Source organism: Propithecus coquereli, unplaced genomic scaffold (genome assembly GCF_000956105.1).
Source record: "Propithecus coquereli isolate 6110/MARCELLA unplaced genomic scaffold, Pcoq_1.0 Scaffold166, whole genome shotgun sequence".
NCBI lineage: Eukaryota > Metazoa > Chordata > Mammalia > Primates > Indriidae > Propithecus > Propithecus coquereli.
In genome coordinates this window covers 3,940,813-3,960,920 of record NW_012141191.1, presented here as the reverse complement: position 1 = coordinate 3,960,920, position 20,108 = coordinate 3,940,813, and the positions used below count along the sequence as shown (strand labels likewise).

Sequence of the window (20,108 nt, the reverse complement as noted above, 5' to 3'; positions counted from 1 at the left end):
AAGTCCTAGGACATCTGTCACTTCTCGGCAGTGTGTGTGAATTTGAGAGAAAGAAGTATTTATTTCTTCATAAGAGTAAGCTCAAGTGTTTTCCTAAGGGCTGTCGGAGTTAAGGAGTGAGCTGGCCTGAACCCTGCCTGAGTTGCCTGGGGGCTCATGTTTCTCTGTCCCTGGGGCCCAATGAGCCAGCCCTGGGCTGAGCCTGCCCGGTGTGTACGGAGCCCGCACATGTCTACATGGACCTGGCCAAGGTGTGGGCCCCCGCTCGGCTTCCAAGGTCCCTCTTTCTACCCCCTGCTCTCTGCATGTGAGATTTCCAACATAAAATTTCATTCATTTCCGATCCTGTTTAGCCGTTGTAACGCTGACTGAAAAACTGTACTGAGGACTTGTTCCCATAGCATCCTGGGGAAGCACATGACCATTTTCAAGTGCCTATTCAGCCCCAGCACGAGCCCTTTTAGAGGTTGCCTCATTTCTTGCTGACATTGACCCTCGGAGGTGTAGGTGGCTTTATCTCCATTTTACAAAGGAGGATACAACGTATCCAAGGCCCCCCATTTAAGTGACAAAACAAGGATTGCACCTAGACTTTGTGACTTTAAAACTTACTTTCTTGCCTCTGCTCCAGGTTGTTTCCTATGTGGTCTCCCTCATGGTCCAAATTTATGTACATCTCAGTCTCAAACAGATAACACACTCTTCATTTGCAAACTTCTTTGCCCAGACCTTTGGTATGTAACATGCACTGCGGTAACAAGAATGACCCAGAATCCCCAAGACCAGGCTTTTGAAATCCCAACCCCAGCTCTCAAGCCCTAGGCATCCCACAAAATCTGTACTAGATGTTCAGAAACCTAAAATTTGCTTTTCCAACCCCCCTTCCCCAGTGGTAAAGACAAAGAAACAGATGGCAGGGCTCTTTGTTATTCTTTTATCTGCTAAGTTTTCAGAAAGATTAGAAAGTGGAGAGAACTTTGCTGAGCAAGCACTCTGTCCCCGAGTTGGCTCCGAGCTGCACCAACTGCCCAAGTCTTATCTTCCCCTTGCTTGTTATCTCCAAGGATGTAAAACATTTTCTCCCCATGCCTTTTCATCTCTCTGTAACATTAGCCATTCAGTTGGCCTGAAACATTACTGATTCATTTTCAGCTGGCTTATGCTTTTGTGTGTGTGTGCGTGTGTATGGGAGGGTCTATACTGTACAGATAAATACTTTTCTGTATATTCTTTGGCATAGTATTGCTCTAAAATGTCCCATTGACTTAATAATTTCTACTTAGATACTGAATCATTTTATATGCCCCAAAGAAATATTTAATGCTCTCGTTCCCTGGCAAGGGAGAGAGGGAGGAAAAGAAACCTAATGTTACGGTCGTGCAAATCCAGACTGCTTTCTTTTTGTCCTTACAAGTGGTGCTTTTCAAAGCGTTTGGCGTCCCTGCTGTATGGATGTGTCACTGTGCAAGATGACAACAGGATTTGCTGGGAATGTGGGCCACTATTGTATCCGCCTTACGTAACCACGTGGAGTGATGGAAATGGGTGAGCAGCCAGGGATGTAGGCGGTGGCCTGGCCCACTGATCTCCAGAGGCCATGAAGACTGCTCAGGTCCTCCACAGGATGTGGGTCCAGGCTGTTAAAAAGTTGGGGAGATTGAAAGGCCATGTGAGTCCCTCTGCAAGCTGTCCCCTTTTTCTTTCCCATCATTTCTTTGTGGGAAGGGAGGGGGAGCCAAAACCCCTCTCACAGTGACTCCTTTATCCTCGGATTTATTTGTGTGCTTTCTGGCAGCTTTCAGCAACAAATTGTGAGGTGGTACATTGTAGTCAATGGAGGGTTTTTAAAATTCTTGTCTTATTTTTAGCAGACCTATGCGAACCTGATAGCCTCTTCTTGGATTTGTGGCTCAAAGTCTGCTGTTTTCCATGTGTCGGGAACCTACAAGCGCGGTTTTGATTCCTGGGTAGAGTTTAACATTCTGCCTTGTTTGTGTGTTTGTTCATGTTTGAGAATTTCTTGTTTTGGGATGAAGCTTTTTGCTTTCTTATTCTGCAGAAATCGGTACTTTTATTCTTTTGTCTAGCTTCAAAACTATAGGGGGAAAAGATGTTCTTTTTTTTTTTTATAGTTTGAACTTATGCAGTACTGTAACATGTATGTTCACTTTTATGACTTGAGAGTTTTATTTAGCATGTAATTTATGGGCGGCTTTGGATTAATCTTTGGTTTTAGCTATAACCTCCATCACTGGGAAGCAGTACTTTGTGGACATAGAACGTAAAAGTTGCCTGTTCACTTTGGGCACTGAAGGTGTTGAAATCTGCTTTGTGGTTGGTTTTTAATATGTTTCTATTGTTCTTTATATAAAATATATAGGATTTTTATTTATTTGGTCATGATTTTTCAAAGGAAAGAAGCTTTATAAAAAGTAGAAGATTTAAAAAAATAAGTAACTATTAATATTTACCTTAGTCTCATTCTCTTCTTCAATCAAATACCTTACTGTGAACACAAAGTTTTTTATTTATGGTGGGAAGATTAGCTCACTTTCAACTTTCCATGGGGTCCAGGAATGACTCGTTATGATATGGAGGGGATTGTCATTGACACTATTTACATGAAAGGTAAAATGACAAGGAAAAATGATGAAAAGCACATTCAGGATCCTCCTGGCAGATGGGATGTTGGTAGTTGGCTTGAAATGGTGACTCGGCGTCCTCTACACTGTCTGCTCCCAGACCTAACCTGCACCTCCCCCCTGCCCGTGCCTTTCTCTGCCTCCTTCACGCCTCTGCGATTACTGGTACCACCTTCCACCTTGCCCTGCTCCACTTGAAATTACTCTCTTCTCTCTTCTGCTCTTTGAACTGTGTTAAAAATGCGGTACTAGGTGTATGTGTACCATTCTGTTTTGGTTGGTATTGGGTCCTTCACCAGGAATCAGTGTTGAGTGTGATGTTCCCCCACTCATCTCCATATTTGTTAAACCTGTGAAATGTTTGGTACCTGTAAAAGAATTAAGTATCTAAATCATGAAGCATGATAATTAAACACGTACCATGAGCCCATCACGCATATCCATAGGAGACCCTCACCAACTTCGCTCTGGCTCCTTCCCAAGTCACTTCATGCTGAGTTTTGTGTTTTTCATTCTTTTGCTCTTTCTTTGTAGTTTTACCTTGTACATGCACACAGACACATGCACACAAATATATCCCTAAACAAAAGATTAGTTTTGTTGGCTTTTCTTTTTACTGTAGTAAAAATTACATAACATAAAATGTACCATCTTAACCATTTGTAAATGTTAAATGTATTCACGTTGTTGTGAAACATTGTTTGCTTTTTGGACTATATGAAAATATCACACTCTACAAATTCTTCTGGGATTATTTTTCACTCAGCATTATGCTTGAGATGCATCCATGTCATGGTGATGTGGGAATGTGGTTTTCACTGCAGTACAATATTGTATTTTACTAATAGATCACAATTTATTTCTCCGTTCTGCTCTTGCTAGATATTTGGGTTGTTTCCAGGTTTTGGTTGTTGAGGACCTTGCTGCTGTGAATACTCTATACATGTATCTGTGTATACATATTCACACATACGTGTACACGGATACATGTTCTAGGGCCTTGGAGAGGAATCACTAGATCATGAAATTTATATACCTTTAATATATGTGTGCTTTTTCTGTGACCCTGCATATAAAGCTCCCCAAATGCTAAGCAGCCACCTGCTAACATTTATGCAGAGAAAGGTCGAATATCCATAGCAAGTCTGATCTGTGCACAGCCAAGCACAGGCTGGGTGGGGCCAGAGCCCACTGGCCCAGTTTGAATGGCTTGAGCTCAGCTCTCAGCTCAGCTGCTGCACGCTGGCAGCCTGTCCCCAGGGATAGTCCCAGAGCTGATGTTCTGAGGAATAATTATATGGAGTGCTTTGTGTTTCTGGAAAGGTAATATGTAAATGAGACAGGAAAGACACACAGTGATTTGCATTTTGGGTCCACCCGTGGTTAGTTGGTAAATTCCACAACGGCTTTGGTTATTTTATTCACTAATGTATCCGAAGTGCCACAAACCACATGCTTGGCACATAGTGGATGCTCGGTAAATATTTTCGAAAGAATGAATGAGTGATTGAATGAGTTTTCTGTGAGACTTTTGCAAAAAGGCCTGGTTCTGTGGGCTGAATACACATAGTTGTGGTGTATTTTTAATGCTCAAAGGAGCCATTGAAAATTATTTTTACCTAATTTCCCCACCTTTAAAATTAAGATTTTATATTTATCACTTAGTTTAGCAGAGCTTATATTCTTTTAACATTATGTTTAAGTAGTTAATGGTTATGTCAACCTGTTAACCATAGGTAAGAAACAACATCTTAGAGTCTGCTCAGTTTCGTATCAAGTTGCTGAGGTGTAGGTACCAGGCAAGTTTACAGCAGAGTCTGACCGATTACAAATTTGACTCAGCCCTATTGGTGGTGGTAGTGGTAGGAGATTAATCCTCTCAGACAAATTTAATTTAAATCTCCCTTACAGACAACACAGGAATACTTCAAGTGTGATCTCATTATGGAAGGACCGTGAATTTCAAAAGCCAGATTCATTCTACTTGAGCAACATTTTAAAAATAAAATTTTGTAGCAACTCGTTTATTTGGCTAAATGATTAAAAGAACAGTCTAAATCCAAAACTTTAGAGTTTGTAATTTTTACATTTAAAATAAAAATGTATTCTAAAAGTAACATATTCATAAAAATATTCTGTCGTACCATAGCTCCTTGGGAAGTTTAACATTTTTTGGTATCTGTCCTTCCAGTCTTTTTCCTATTTGCTTATATAAATATATGTTTATGAAAATAGGAATAAATAATGATGTTTTGTGTCTTGATTTCCCCCCCTTACATCACAGACATTTAAATATTGGATCTATATATATGTAACCAATCCCCTATTGTTGGACATTTCATTAGTTTCCTATTTAATAAATTATAAGTGATTGTAAACAAATTTATACATATTTAGGTTATCTTTGTGCACTTGTGTGAATATCTATAGAATAAATTTTTAGAAGTAGAGTTGATCCATGAAAGAGTATGCAGATTTAAGATTTTGATACATATTGGTAGTTTGCCCCGGGAAAGGTTTGTACCAATTCCCACCACTGCTGTCAACAGTGGACAGACCTGAAAATATAAAATGAATTATGTCTGTCTTTATCTTTCTCCTTCTCTTTATTTAAATATGTGGGGATCATCGTAAAAAAAAAAATGTAAAAATTAGTGGACATTAAATAATTGTTTTCATTACCTCCATGTTTTGTTGTATTGATGTGCCTTCAATTTAACCTAAATATCACTCCCTGTCTGCATATTGCATACATTCCAATATTCCATATTGCTCAGTCCTAGGGATGATTGTTCCAGTACTGATTAGTCTTTTCCTGATGATTTTAGAATAATTTTTGGGAGGAGGGTGCCGTATGATTTTTTTCTTAGTGTGTGGGGTTATAACTATATCCAAAGAAGAGCTGACAACTCTATTTATTTTACCATAACTTCCAGATTAATTCACTTTGTTGAAATTTGCCATCTTTAAGGTACAGGAAGGTACTGAGAAGATGAGCTTGGAAAAGCACCAGCTCGCAAGGTCATTTCCAGGTGGTAATGTCTTGGTTTTACTGAGGCCACATCTGAACCTGAAGGTGGCAAGGAATTAGGAAGGTATTCTATGGAAAAGGAAAAGATGACCAATTCCGATTTACTACCAGAGTTCAACTGGGTTTCTGCTTTCTAGTTCCCTTTAAGAAAACTTCTAAAAAAATATAAAACTTTATTGAAATCTTGGAAAACATGTTATATATATGGCACATGTTGGAAAATGCTATTCTAGACATAGATAATAAGTGAGTACACAGAGGGAGGGGAACTAAAGAATTACAAATTCCTCTCCATAAGAGTAATCAGTTGTAGCTACTCAAGAGTAGGCTAGTTTAGTACAAACAAAACAGCCTGTGCTTGATCCTTTCCAATCAAAGGGAATAAATTATCTGCTTCAATGTATTATTGGTTGATAATCGCCTTTTGTACTGAGCTTCTTTCCCCCAAGCCTAAGAGTTTAACTAGGGAAAACGTTATTATCTGGATATTTTTCAAGTCTTGTCTGTCCCTGCTATTAGTATCAGTGCAAGAATGGCAAATTTGATTTAAAATTTTTTTTCATTTAGAATAACTGGATAGTTTTTCTTAAATTATTTTAATTTGTATATAAATTCGGCAAGGCTTTTTATTTATATACTTAGATTACTTTGTATTCTTATGTTTTAGGTATTCTCTATTAAAGGACATATAGCTGGATCTTCTTGTTTCTAACCTAGTCTGACAATTTGGCTTTTTAATACTGTGATTACTTGTCTGTATTCTTCTATATTCTTTTCTACAATCACAGTTTATGTTTTATATTTGCCCTGCTATTTCTACATTTCCCCTTTACCTTCTTTTGGATTAAGTATTGTTTTTTATTTTATTTTTCCACTCTGCTGTTTTGGAAGTTATGTCCTCCACATTATTCCCATAGTACTTACCCTAGAAAATCGAACATGTAGATTTAACTTAATGAAGTTCAAAATTAATCAGTAGCTTTATCCTGCTCCTGAATAAATACTTAGAAGTTTCATCATGACTAGGTTCTCTTGAGTTATATACTATTTTGCCCAGTGCTTTGGTTCTATCTTATTTTTTTTTAACTCTTACAAATTATACATTATTATTATGGTTGCATGTAGTCTATATGCATTTAGGTTTATTCACATTCCTTCTTACATTTTTAGGCCTTCCTTCTGGGATTGTTTTCCTTTTTAAGTTTATCCTTTGAGAATTCTTTTATTGCTGGTCTATGGTAATAATCTATCCTTGTTTTTTGTTTTTTCTTTTAAATCTTTTCTGCCCTCTCAATCCACAGATAATGTTTTAAAGATATTGTTTTAAGTATGGTAAAGATACCCTTTTAAGTGTGGTTCTCCTTCCTCCCTCCCTCCCTCCCTTCCTTTCTTCCTTCCATCCTCCCTCCCTCCCTTCCTCTGTTCTTTCCTTCCTTCCTTCCTTCCTTCCATCCTCTTCTTTCTTCCCTCTCCCACCTTTTCTTTCTTTCTTTTTTCTTTTGATTCACCCTGCTGTAATGTATTGGGTTTTCTGAAGCTGAGAAACCTTCAGTTCTGGAAGAGCCATTACTCTGTGGGTATTGTACCTCCCCTGCACTCTTACCTGCTTCAGAAACTCTTACTCTTAACCTCTCTTTCACATTTCCCACTTTTTAACGCTTTATGCCACATTTTAGGCAATTTCTTCACATTTGTCTTTCAGTTCATTGTTTTCAACTGTGTGTAGTATGTGTTGGAATCCATTGTTTATGTAACACCAATTATATTTTTTTCATTTCTAAAAATTTTATTTGCTCCTTTTTCAGATTTGGTTGGTCATTTTTGATGGTCTCTTGTTATTTCATTGGACTCTCAATTACCCCTTTTAATTTTGATACATATTATATATATTCTTTTTTGTGTGTCACTGATATTTCTAATATTTACAGTCTTTGATTCTTCAGTTTATGTTTCCTTTAACTCTCACTCATGGTGACTCGTGTGTGTTTAAATTGTGAACTCATGTTCCTTAGATAGACAGTGTCTGGGGATTCTTCAAAGGCTGTGTTCAATGTGTTCTTGGAGAGGATTTGCATCTGGCCCTGTGGTGCAGAATCACTTTGCTCATGCGTGTTGTAGGAGAGTGGTCACATCCGTAATGTGAATTTCAGTCCCAAACCTGTGTGCGTACAGGTCTGTTGACAGAAATTCTCCAAAGGGGTGTTTTTAGTTATTTCCACTCTACCTACAGCAAGTGTCCGTGCCATCTCCATGGGCATGGTGGTATTTTCCCCTAATACATACCCACTTGGATCTGATCTTCCACCCCGTTTGGATGCTCAGCCTGCTGTTTAAACACCTGCTTTAGTACTGGCTCGTCTGTGGTTTTGAGCTTTCTTGGCGTTTCTAGCCTTCTCAAAGGCAGCCTGCACTTAACGGATTATTATTTTTAAAATTACACCACCACTGTTGGGTTTTTCTAGACTGTTGGAATATTGTCCGAAATGGAAGCCCCAGTGGTCTAGTTATGAAGGCATTTTCATCTTTCACACCCAGTGATACCAATTGAGAAAAAGCCAAAAAATTCCACAAATTACCCAACTGGGGACACCAAGGATATTTTCAACATAACCACAGAAAACTTGCCTGCAAGGTCACCTTTGACAGGAGGGAGGGAGGGTGGTGGTGGTTTTAAAAAAAACCACGAAAAAAATCTGTTTGAAACTAGATTTTTTCAAGGGGTTTTACGATGACAGTGCTTTCGAGTGGTGGTAATAAAAGGGCTCAGCACTTAACATTTTATTCTTTTCAGGGTCTGTCTCACTGTATATTTCACTAATTTTCTAGTTTTATTTCTAGCCCTTTCATTGAAGGAGAGTGTGTTTGAAAGTAGGTAGCATAATGAACAAATATTAACTCTTCCTGGTATATAGAAAATGTGAGCTGGACTTTATATTGAGGCATTTTGAATTATGATTTTATTTCTAGCATTGAAATGTTTGTGATTTTAATCAAATGGGTTTTGCTTGTTTTAACACAGGCCCCAGGCATGGAAGAGCTGATATGGGAACAGTACACTGTGACCCTTCAAAAGGTGAGTTCCGTACATTTCATGTATTCTACAGTCATGTACTTGATTGTCCAGATCATGGGTCTTATTTATTTTTACGCACACACAGTTTTTGCTGTTTTCTTCCTTGATGTGGAGAGTGCATTGTAGGTACTAGCTGGCAATAATTACCGTGTTAACAAAGATTTGCATACTATTATATTTTTTGGTTAAGACTCATAAAATATAGCACATTTTTGAGGTTATTTATTGCGTTCGCCTATTTCCAGACAGAACAGCTCATGAAAGAGAGAAAAGAAAGGGAAGAGTGAAAATAACCTGTACTGTTGAGGGATGTTGAGGTAGCATTTACAACTTCCACATTTTAATTATACATACATGCCTTATAACTCCTTCAGTGAGTTTTAAATCCGAACTAAATTTGAAAAGATTGCCTTGAAAATCAGGAGACATGGACTCTATTCCTTGTCCCAGTCCTGATTACATTAAAAGCGGTTGAGTTAATTGAATTAAATTTTTCTGTCCCCTTTCACCCCCCACAATGAGATTGAAAGTAGAAGTGATACCACATGTAAATAGATTTCACTTCTTTTTTTAAAGTCATTTCACAGGTATTATCCTTCTTGATTAAATGAGATAATACATATAGCTTCCAATCCATGGAATCTGGCATACGATCAATGCTTAATAAATACACATTAGCTCTATTTCTTTTTATTCTGACAGCAAAATTCAAGGTAGTCGTGATAGGTGTTAGCCCTCCTCTAAACAAGAGTAGCAACAGAGTCTAACTCATTTGTAAGGCTGAGCTGGACTAGAACTGTGTTCACCGTCCTGAATTCTTACTCCGTCAAGCCGCTTTCATGTCAGCATTGCAGTGATCTTCCCAGGCCCTGCAGAGATGATCTTCCTCCTCTGAATCCCTCGAGTTGCTGTCATTTCCTAGAGGAGGGAATTGTAAGTTCCTCAAAGGGAGAGTTTTCCTTCGACCCTCAGAATCGTGAGCTTTGAGCCTTGTCTTCAGTGAAAATTTGGCTCCCGAATTAAATGTTTGTTGAATTAATCCAAGTAGAAAAAAATGTCACTGGGTCAGAGCCCATGTGCTCAAACTTTCGGATCAATGATCATGGATTTTTTTTCACTTGAGGGGTTTTGCCTGTTTAGGTCTTATTTTCAACTCTTGTCATCTTTCTGACTCTAACCCTGTGCCCTTTCCCCCAGTACTTCATATACTCCATGAGTTATGGACCCCAAATTTGCAGAGATGAGAAACGTTTTAGGCTTGGTATAGAGGATGGAGTTACCACTGTCTAAAACCAGGTGCCAAGTGATGGTGCTGCCAAATTTGAAGCCATATGATTAACAGACAACAAACTAACCTATTTTGAGTTTGTAATTGTTTATAATTAGTCAGCATATTGCGCCCCACATGGGAACTTTTTCTTTGGGGGAAAGATTTTCTTTTATTGTGAGTAGATTTTTACATAATCAAACCATGATTTAGGATTATATAGTCACATACACCCATATCATCTGGGTGAAACTGGGCTTAGCTTTTTTAAACACTGAAATGAATTAGGATTATGTATTATCTAGGGTCACTGTTATGCACTGCTAGACCAACCATGAGTGTAATAAATCTGTATTTCCAATCTTCTATGCGTGTAGAAAAGGGTTTAAGGATTTGCTGTCTCATAAGATCTCAACACTAATTTTATGGTCAGATTTTATCTTTAAAATCCATTTACTTCTTTGCCCTATATTAAAATGAAACCACTAGCTCATCCAACTTGAAATTAAAGGTATACTTTAAAAATATAATTTTAGCATATACTCAGTTTTTACTGAAGTTTTTCCAGGTCAGGCCAGCATGGTACAAAGAGGTAACAGTTGGTGCTTCAAACAGCACATCCCTGTTTGGACAGAAGACAGTATTTCCCATCCCTGACAGCTTCTAGTGATAACTCCAGTCTGCACTATCAATCTTTTCCAGCTTTCACTGGCTGTGTGTTTTAGATAAGGAATTTCCCTTTATAAACCTGTCAGTTGACTGTGACTACACTTTATGTTGTTTCTCGTTTGTTTCTGTAAGCCCGTCTGTTCCTGAACAGTCTCGGGTTATTGATTTGACCTTTATTTTATGGAGTGCTTGTAATAAACCCTGAAAGCTACTTATGAAAGGATTTTTAATTTTTCTCCTAACTCCAATGAACAGGATTCCAAAAGAGGATTTGGAATTGCGGTGTCTGGAGGCAGAGATAACCCCCACTTTGAAAATGGAGAAACGTCGATTGTCATTTCGGATGTGCTCCCGGGCGGGCCAGCCGACGGACTGCTCCAGTGAGTGTCCTCCTTGTCCCCCGGCCTCGCCAGCTCCACTGGTCGGCCCCAGACTGGGGGTTTTGGTTTGTGTGCACTTTTTAAAGTTAAAAAAGACCCTTTCTATAGCATTTGAACAGCTGGGAATTGAGGCCATAACCCACCATATTTGAACAGTCAATCGGCAAACCTTTGGGAATGTATCAACTCTGGAGGGAGGAGAGGAGGGCAGTTGTTTTCACAAGAAGATAGTTACACATGTCACTCCTAGGTTTAGGAATCGTTCGTGAACATGGAGTTTAAAATTGGCATGCCTTTCCCCTCCTGATGCCTACCTAACGCTGTGTTTGTTTTATTTACATTCTTTAAGAATTGAATGAGGAGACTTTGGCTTAATGTTCATTTTATTTGTAAGAAGGATATGGAAATTAGGGAAATTTACTACAGGAAAACATGAGTTTTCCAACTGCCAGCTTTCTGGCCTGAGGGAATAATGCCGTTTTAAAAGATATATGCCTGATTCCCACAGGATAACTCCTGAGGGCAGAATCAAATCCTAGCTGTATGGCTGCATTGGCCAGATAGCTCACAAGTTAGTAGTCCTATCAAAGTTAGTAGTCTTTCGTATGGAGCAGTGTAAAATTTTCAAGTAATTTTTGGGATGAGCTGAAGTAATAGTTAGGATTCTGTGACCTCAAAATTTCTTTAAGAACCTGAGGCAAGCTCTTGACCTCTTTTCCTCCAAAAAAGCACAAATAGATATATGCCTACTTTGGGGGAGTGTTTGTGGACTTTCTGAAGCCCACCACTATGCAGCCAGGGCAACAGGACTGATAACAGAAATTCCTTTTGCTGTCTAGACCTTGTCACCATTGAGTGCCTCCTGGAGTCACCCTGTGGCTTGGGGAGGGCAGGCCTCTTTCTCCGCAGGTGGATGCTCTCTGTTAGACACTCTCAAAATGGAGCTGTGTGGCTCCTAGTGTCTTTCCTCAGAAGAGCTCAGACCAAGTTGACTGAGCCTTGGCAGTCATCAGACACTGAGCTCTTTAGTCCGCATTTAGGTTGATTTGCTGCTTCTGTTTATTCCTAAATAAATTGATTTATAACGAATAGATAGGAGTTTTTTCACAACCTGTTTTTATTTCTTGTTTACAGAGAAAATGATAGAGTGGTCATGGTGAATGGCACCCCCATGGAGGACGTGCTCCATTCATTTGCAGTTCAGCAGCTGAGAAAAAGTGGGAAGATCGCAGCTATTGTAAGTTCTGGGTTTGCTTGCAGCTTGCCTCAATAGCATTTTGTTTTTATGCCCAGAAGAAAATTACCACTTGCTTTTAAGAATTTGACAAAATCACATAACCTAGGGACTGCTACTTCTTGGATCCTCGGAGCTTCTGGAGGATATGACAATGTATGTAGGTTATCCTCCCTGCTTTTCCTCAAGTCCTCCTGCAGCCAATGATTCTCTAATCTGAGTGAATTTGCCTTATGAACCAGGTTAGACAATTATTCCCTAAGAGAATTGACTAGATTCAGAACACTGGTAAAACAGTATTCATTTGGAAAAAAAAAATTTCAGCTTAAAAGCTCATTTGTAAAGGCACAAATAAGATCTGTTTTATCTTCATAGACTAAGAGTTTCTTAGAGGACAGTGGCAGTCTGTAGCATTCATTCATTCATTCATTCATTCAGCAAACACTGGCTGAGAATCAACTATGAGCCAGATGCCACTAGGCCCTGGGGCCAGTTTGTCCTGCAAGGAGTGTTCACTCCAGCTGGGCAGGTGGACACATAAAGCGAGAATTGTAATAAAGTATATTTAAGGGCAATGCTAGGCGGGATGTACTGGGTATATGGTATTTAATTTTCTTTCAATTTTGTATTATGAAAATTTTCAAGCAAAAAGAGAAGTTGAAAGATCAGTGTAATAAACATTTATATATCTTTCAAAATGTTAATATTCTGCCATCTTTACCTGATCTCTATGTATTTTATAAACACTTATACATAGTTTTGGCGAACCATTTGAAGGAAAGTCAGACATGACAGTTCAATCCTACTTATTGTAGCCTGCATCTCCTAAGAACAAGGACATTCATCTACATAACTATAATATTATCCTATGTAAGAAAAGAATAACTCTACACTTTCATCTATGTCCAGTTCATATCTAAAGATGTTATCGATAGACTTCTTTTCTTCCCCATCCAGGATCCAAAATTCACTCATTGCATTTGATCATTGTCTCTTTAGTCCTTAATAATCTAGAAGGCTTCCTCTTGTCCCTTGCCCCTCCCCCACCATCACCCCCACTTTTTTAATGCCATTGACTTGTTTTTTTACAATTTTTAAATTGATGCATGATAGACGTACATAGTTTTGGGGTATGTGTGATAATTTAATACATTCATATAATTTGTAAAGATTAAATCAGTATACTTGGGATATGTATCACCTTAAATATTTGTCTTTTTTTAATGCCAAAACATGCAAATTATTCTCTTCTAACTATTTTGGAATGCACAACAGATCGTTGTAAACTATAGTCACCCTATGGATCTATCTAACACTGGGTCTTATTTCTTCTGTCAAACTGTACATTTGTATCCATTAATCGACTTCTCTTCATCCCTCCTCTCCTCTAGGCAGTTATATATAGAATGTCACACTTTCTGGATTTTCATTTGATTTTTATAATAGTGATTTAGGCCTCTGAGGCTTTTCAAACTTGAATAGAAGCAGATTTTGGAGGTATTATTATTAATTTAATTCAAGCTTCACAGAGTCTTAGTTTTTCTAACCCTCCGAGGTTTTTATTGTCTCTGTTTTCCTGACGAGGAACCTGAACCTTAGCCAGTTGGCAGGGACACGGGGAACCAGGGCTCTTGGCCACTGCGTTCCCTAACTTCAGTTGTGATTGTCCTGTGTCCGCATTGCGTTTGTTTTGACGACAGGTGGTCAAGAGGCCCCGGAAGGTGCAGGTGGCCCCGCTGCATGGCAGCCCTGCCCTCAATCACGATGACCGGGCTTTCGAGGTGATGGACGAGTTTGACGGCAGAAGTTTCCGCAGTGGGTACAGCGAGAGGAGCGGGCAGAGCAGCCGCGGGGGGCGCAGCCACAGCTGGGAGGACAGCCCCGAGCGAGGGCGTCCCCACGAGCGGGCGCCGAGCCGGGAGCGCGGCCTCAGCCGGGACCGGAGCCGCGGCCGCAGCCTGGAGCGGGGCCTGGACCACGACTACGAGCGCACCCGAGACCGCAGCCGGGGCCGCAGCCTGGAGCGGGGCCTGGACCACGACTTTGGGCCACGCCAGCACCGAGACCGCAGCCGCGGCCGGAGCATCGACCGGGACTATGGCCAGGCCTACGACCCCGACTACGAGCAGGCCTACAGCCCGTCGGCGGAGTACGGCCGCAGAGCCCAGCACGACGCCCGGTACCCGGTGGCCCGCAGCCGCGAGCACCTGCGCTCCCGCAGCCCCAGCCCCGAGCTGAGGGGGCGGCCAGGACACGCGGCCCAGCAGGACCCGGACAGGCCCATCGGGGTCCTTCTGACAAAAAGCAAAGCGAATGAAGGTAGGCATGCTTGGGGCGGGAAGAAAAGCACTGTGACGACGTAGCACTTAACATGCACCAGCACTGACTTAAATGCCTGATACCTGTTAGTTTATTTAATACTCAAAACCATATCCTGAGGGAGTTACTCTTACATCGGCATTTTATAGACTATGAAACTTAAGTCACAGAAAGGTTCACTGACTTGCACAAAGTTGTGCCATCAGTGGCAGAGCCAGGCTCCTGAGCTTTTTGACTTTGAACTACCAAGCCAGTGATTCTCAAAGCAGCGTTAGAGATGCAGATTCTCAGGCCCCAGCCCAGCCCTACTGGGTCAGAAACCATGGGGTGGGTCCCTGGAATCTGTGTGTGAATAAGCTGTCCTGGTGACCTTGAGGCATCTCAAGTTGGAGAAACCACAATAGAGGGAAGTACTCTGGCTAATCTTGTTTGAGTTTCTGCTCTATGCCGGAGGCTATGCTGAGTAAATATTCCGTTATTTAGTCCTCACAAGGACCCAGTGTGATAGGAGGCTTCATTTCTGATTTGCAGGTGAGGAATACCATGGTACAGAGAGGTTTGTGGTACATGCCCACGGATGGGGCAGGCTCTAGCCCAGTCTGCCCATCCCACGTTACACACACACTTGATCACATCCAAGATTCACTAAAGCCTTGCAGCTAGAGAAGCTAGTAGCACCTGCAATTTATAGGTGAGGATTCTGAAACTCAGATTGGGGAAGCAACTTGCCCATGTCTTGAAGCCAGTAAGTGGTGGAGCTAGAACTCAGTGTTTGCCATGGAAATAGGTGATAGGAAACCAGGTGAATGAACAGGGCTTTTGAGCCTAATGTTGAGATATTCCTAGTGTCAGTTCTTGTCTTTCGACTTTTAAAATTCCTTGTAACATATAACATCTTTCATCTCCTTTTGTTCTCTAATTTTTCCCCTTCTAAGAGGAAAAAAGGTAAAGAGGCTCTGAGAATGCAAAGTGAAAGACTCCTTGTTTTTTAGGTTTGGGATTTGCATTTTAATAGCCTGTCAGATGAGAGGTTTGCTTTCCTTAGTTTTTCATGAGGAGTTGAGTTATGTAACTAGGTGCGTGTTCGTAATAACTGAAGAATGATACGGGGATGTGAATAATGGGATACCTGGAATCCAGTCCAAGAGAGTAAAGGTGAAAGTTGAGGTTGAATTATGTCTGAGGAGTGTGCATCTTAGTGGGTGTAAGGATTTCACAGAATCTTTATAACCATTTGTAATGAGATAGTCATTCATTAACCCGTAAGAATTGCAGAGTAAAAACCATCCTGCATCCAGATTGAAAGGTGGATTGTAGAGAAGTTTCAAGACAGATAATTTGACCTGAAATCCCCTTCAGAGAGGTCTAACACCCATTTTATTGGACACCCACCCTGGATTCTTGAGTTATCTAAGGTGCTGCTTTTTAGATGTCTCCCTTTCCTTCCCTTCCCCCTCCTATCACAGAAAGAGCCTCATCTGTAGACAGTCATGTAGAGCCTGCATATCAAAAATTTGAACAGAAGTTTCATGGAACAGTGCTTATTCTGCTGTGTAATGTGGTCTGAGAGGTTCCATTACATTACGTTTCATTACATTTAAAACCGGCTGGTTGCAACTTACTGATTTATGTATTGTATTGTATTTTAGATAGGTCTGTGCTCTATCACCCAGGCTAGAGTGTAGCAGGGTGATCAGAGCTCACTGCAGCCTCTAACTCCTAGGCTCAAGCAAGCCTCTTCGCGCAACCTCCTAAGTAGCTAGGACTACAGGCATGAGCCACGATGCCCAGCTAATTTTTAAATTTTATATAAAGATGGGGTCTCACTGTGTTGCCAAGTCTGGTCTTGAACTCCTGGCCTCAAGTAATCCTCCCACCTCAGCCTTCCAAAGTGCTGGGATTACAGACCTGAACCATGACATCTGGCCACTAAATTGATTTTAAGACTCACTAATGGATTGCAACCCACAATTTAAGAAGACATTATCTGTCCTAAAAGACTAAGTCATGACTGGTCTTAGTAAGTCAGGGGAAAAGGGGGCTTATGCTTTTTTGTGATATAGCATTTTACTCTTTCTTGGCCGTTTTCTTCCCCAGATTTGGAAATCATTAAACAAAAAAAAAAGTTTCACTTTTTAAAAGAAAAGTTTTTGCCACCTTTTGCTAAGATTACAAAATAACTTAGCTATCACAGGCTAGTGCTGCATAAGAATTAATCTTGAAAGAAATCTGACAGTAGGCAGGACCTACATTGGATGGATTCTTATGGCCAGCTACTACGTTTCATGGGCACCACATTGCCTTGCTTGTAAATGTCTTAAAGCTGGTCAGCTGATTTATTTTTCTTCATTTAAGAAATGCCTGTATACATACTAATAAGTCTATTTGCAAACTTTATAATAAGAGTGCAGTTTTTAAGAGGATAGAGGAATTGTTGATAATAACAGAAACAAGTCATCACTTAACCTTGTCTGGGCTGTGAGGCCATCTGACCAGCAGAGGGTCGTCGTCCATGAAGGTAGCGGCAGCCTTTCCTACGCCTTTCTTGACTGTCAGCTTCCTAAAGGGGTGGGGGATGGGCCTCAGCACTGAATCATTGTGGTACAATCTGGTGCTGACAGGTTTACTGTGTGTGAGTCGTTTAAAACTTATCTTTAAATCTACTTCATACCTTCCCTGTATTGTAGAAAGTTACTTTGTTTTGTAATTACAAGGTTTTCAGTCAGAACAATAATAAAAAAATTTGAATGTGCCTGTTTTAAAACCTGCTAGGTTGTGGTAGCTTCCTAAAATAACCAAAATTCATCCTTAAAATATATAATTTTACAGGCTTAATAAGTAAAATCAGAATAGCCTGAACAGCATTGAAAGTCTTTTAAAATGTGCATACTTAGTAAATGCAGTATTTTTTCTTTTGATAGCAATTCCAAGTCCATAGACCCCCAAAGCTATGCTGGTTTTTGTTGAATGCTTTACTAATTGCTGTGCCTGGCTTCTTTACCTTTTTCTTTACACTCGGAATTTCTTTCAGTGCCAAACCCCACACAATCTAAGTTGTTATAGATTATACTGTACTATTTGCAGTGCCTTCCTGTGGCAACCTCCTTGTCAGCAAAACATTCCTATTAAGATGTGCTGAATTGTTTTTTCCTCCCCAACATTTTATTTGAAAAGTGTTAATTTTATAGCAAATACCCATATAGCCTTCACCTAGTTTTACCAGTTGTTAACATTTTGTCAACATTTGCTTTCTTTTTCTTCCTCCTGCCTTTTTCCCTCTCCTCCCACCCACCTTATCTCTCAGAGGGTTTTTTGGAACCACTTGAGAGTCAGTTGTAGGCAACTGAGCCATTACCTGTAAATATTTCAGCAGTTATCTCCCAAGGATAAGAACATTTTCCGACATCACCATAATGCCATTATCACCTTAACAAAATTAACATTAATATCACTTTAAAATAGTATAGTTCATTTTCAGAGTGCTCCAAAGTAGTGTAACCCGCTCTCCTTTCTCCATTGCTTCGGTGGATCAAGGATCTAATGAAAGGTGATGCATTGTGTTTGGTGTTTGTCTCTTAATCTAGAATAATCCTCCTACCTCTTTTATTTTTTATGATATGGACCTTTTTGAAGAGTTCAGGCTAGTTATCTTACAGAATGTCCCATACACAAAATTAATTTTTTATGAATATTTTTAAATAGTCCTGAAAACCAGACTAAGTTTTCTGAACAACTTAATGACATATGTGTATGTTTCTGTGTTTGTCTCCTAGAGTATGGTCTCCGGCTTGGGAGCCAGATCTTCATAAAGGAAATGACCAGAACAGGCCTGGCAACTAAAGACGGCAACCTTCACGAAGGGGACATAATTCTCAAGGTGGGTGGATGAGGGTAGAGAACAGCAGTGTGCGTGCTGGCGTTCATAGCCTGCATTTCCACGTTCAAGCGCTAATATGGTGAAACTCAGTTGTGATGGCGTCAGTAGCAATGCAGAGGCCACAAGAGCATAGGGAGATGATTTTTGTCAGAGAAACCAGAGTTGGAGGTTTGTAACAGTTTAATGGCAGTAAAACAAAAAAACAAAACTCCATGACTACTTTCTTCTTCCCTGTTTATTTAGGGTTTAGGTTCCTATTCCCTAAACTAAGGAAAGGTGAGATGAGAAGGGGAGTTGGTGGTATATGAATGCTGAATATTTAATAGTTCTTGTAAACCTCTCCAGTCAGGAAACACGTTCCAGTAGTCAACCAAACCATCGTCTTGAGCTTGGACGTTAAATAAATTAGCAGAGTAACTTATACCTGTATTTGGGATCCAGGCATGCAGGATTATATTTAATTTAAAGGATAATTCATTTTTATTCAGTCAGTTATCCTAACGCACATGTCTGTTTGCATATCTGAGCAAAACCTTTACATTTTTAGACGGGGAAAATATGAATTTTCTGCTTTGCTGTGAATAGTCATATTGCATATAACGTTACCATTCTTCATAAATGCAGATCAATGGAACTGTAACTGAGAACATGTCTTTAATGGATGCTCGAAAATTGATAGAAAAGTCAAGAGGAAAACTGCAACTAGTGGTGTTGAGAGACAGCAAGCAGACCCTCATCAACATCCCGTCACTGAACGACAGTGACTCGGAAATAGAAGGTAAAGGAAGAGGGGAGCTCAGCTGGGGGTAAAGAAAACTGTTGCTTCTGCATTCTTATCTCTAGTTAGCCTAGCCATCCAGCCGGAAGTTAAATTTCTAATGAAAGCCTCCCTTTTAAACTTTAATCCCAAAAGATCAGTGTTTGGTTGTTACTTGCTTATTAAAGGGTCTGTTGAAACTAGGTTTCCAATACGAAATTCTGATGCACTTGTGAACTCCCAAGGGACATTTAATTAGGCCACTAAAAGCAAAATTTGTTAGTAAAATGTGAACTAACTATGTCATTTATACATTTGCTAATTGCTCATTCTTGTACTTAGTTGTGTGGTTTTTAAAAGCAACTTATTAGTATTTCCAACAAAGAGAAGACAGTTTGTACAACAGCTAAAACAGATAGACATTATAATAGAATCAAAATGGCTAATGTTGTGGTATTCATTATTAATAGTTAGCAATCTGTGCCACCCCTCTTTAAAGACCAGTATTCATTACTTGAGTATGAATTATAGGTAGGATAACATTTTAATATTGTAAAAATTGCCAATAAAAATAAGTAGTCATAATATATCCTACTATTCTACTATTGCTTTTGTGCAGAAAAGTTTAGAAAATATTAAGTTCTCAAGTTGTAAAATAGGCTTTTGTTGATTTTTTTTAAAAAAGAATTTCTTTGTAAAACCTTAAAACTCACTTTAGTTTTCAGTGTATCAAAAGTCATTCACTGGCCGGGCACGGTGGCTCACGCCTGTAATCCTAGCACTCTGGGAGGCCAAGGCAGGCGGATTGTTTGAGCTCAGGAGTTCGAGACCGGCCTGAGCAAGAGCGAGACCCCATCTC

General features: G+C 39.9%; 1 protein-coding gene across 3 annotated transcripts in view; it reads left to right on the top strand.

Moving 5' to 3' along the window:
• TJP2 (tight junction protein 2) overlaps positions 1 to 20,108 on the top strand; it is a 91,048-nt gene that overhangs the window by 45,652 nt on the left and 25,288 nt on the right. For all 3 annotated transcript variants that reach the window (XM_012641613.1, XM_012641612.1, XM_012641615.1), the window contains exons 2-7: positions 8,693 to 8,746; positions 10,938 to 11,062; positions 12,197 to 12,299; positions 13,997 to 14,615; positions 18,389 to 18,492; positions 19,117 to 19,270. In XM_012641613.1, the coding sequence (XP_012497067.1) occupies positions 8,702 to 8,746; positions 10,938 to 11,062; positions 12,197 to 12,299; positions 13,997 to 14,615; positions 18,389 to 18,492; positions 19,117 to 19,270 (1,150 nt within the window). In that variant the 5' untranslated portion in view covers positions 8,693 to 8,701. The remainder of the gene's footprint in view (positions 1 to 8,692; positions 8,747 to 10,937; positions 11,063 to 12,196; positions 12,300 to 13,996; positions 14,616 to 18,388; positions 18,493 to 19,116; positions 19,271 to 20,108) is intronic.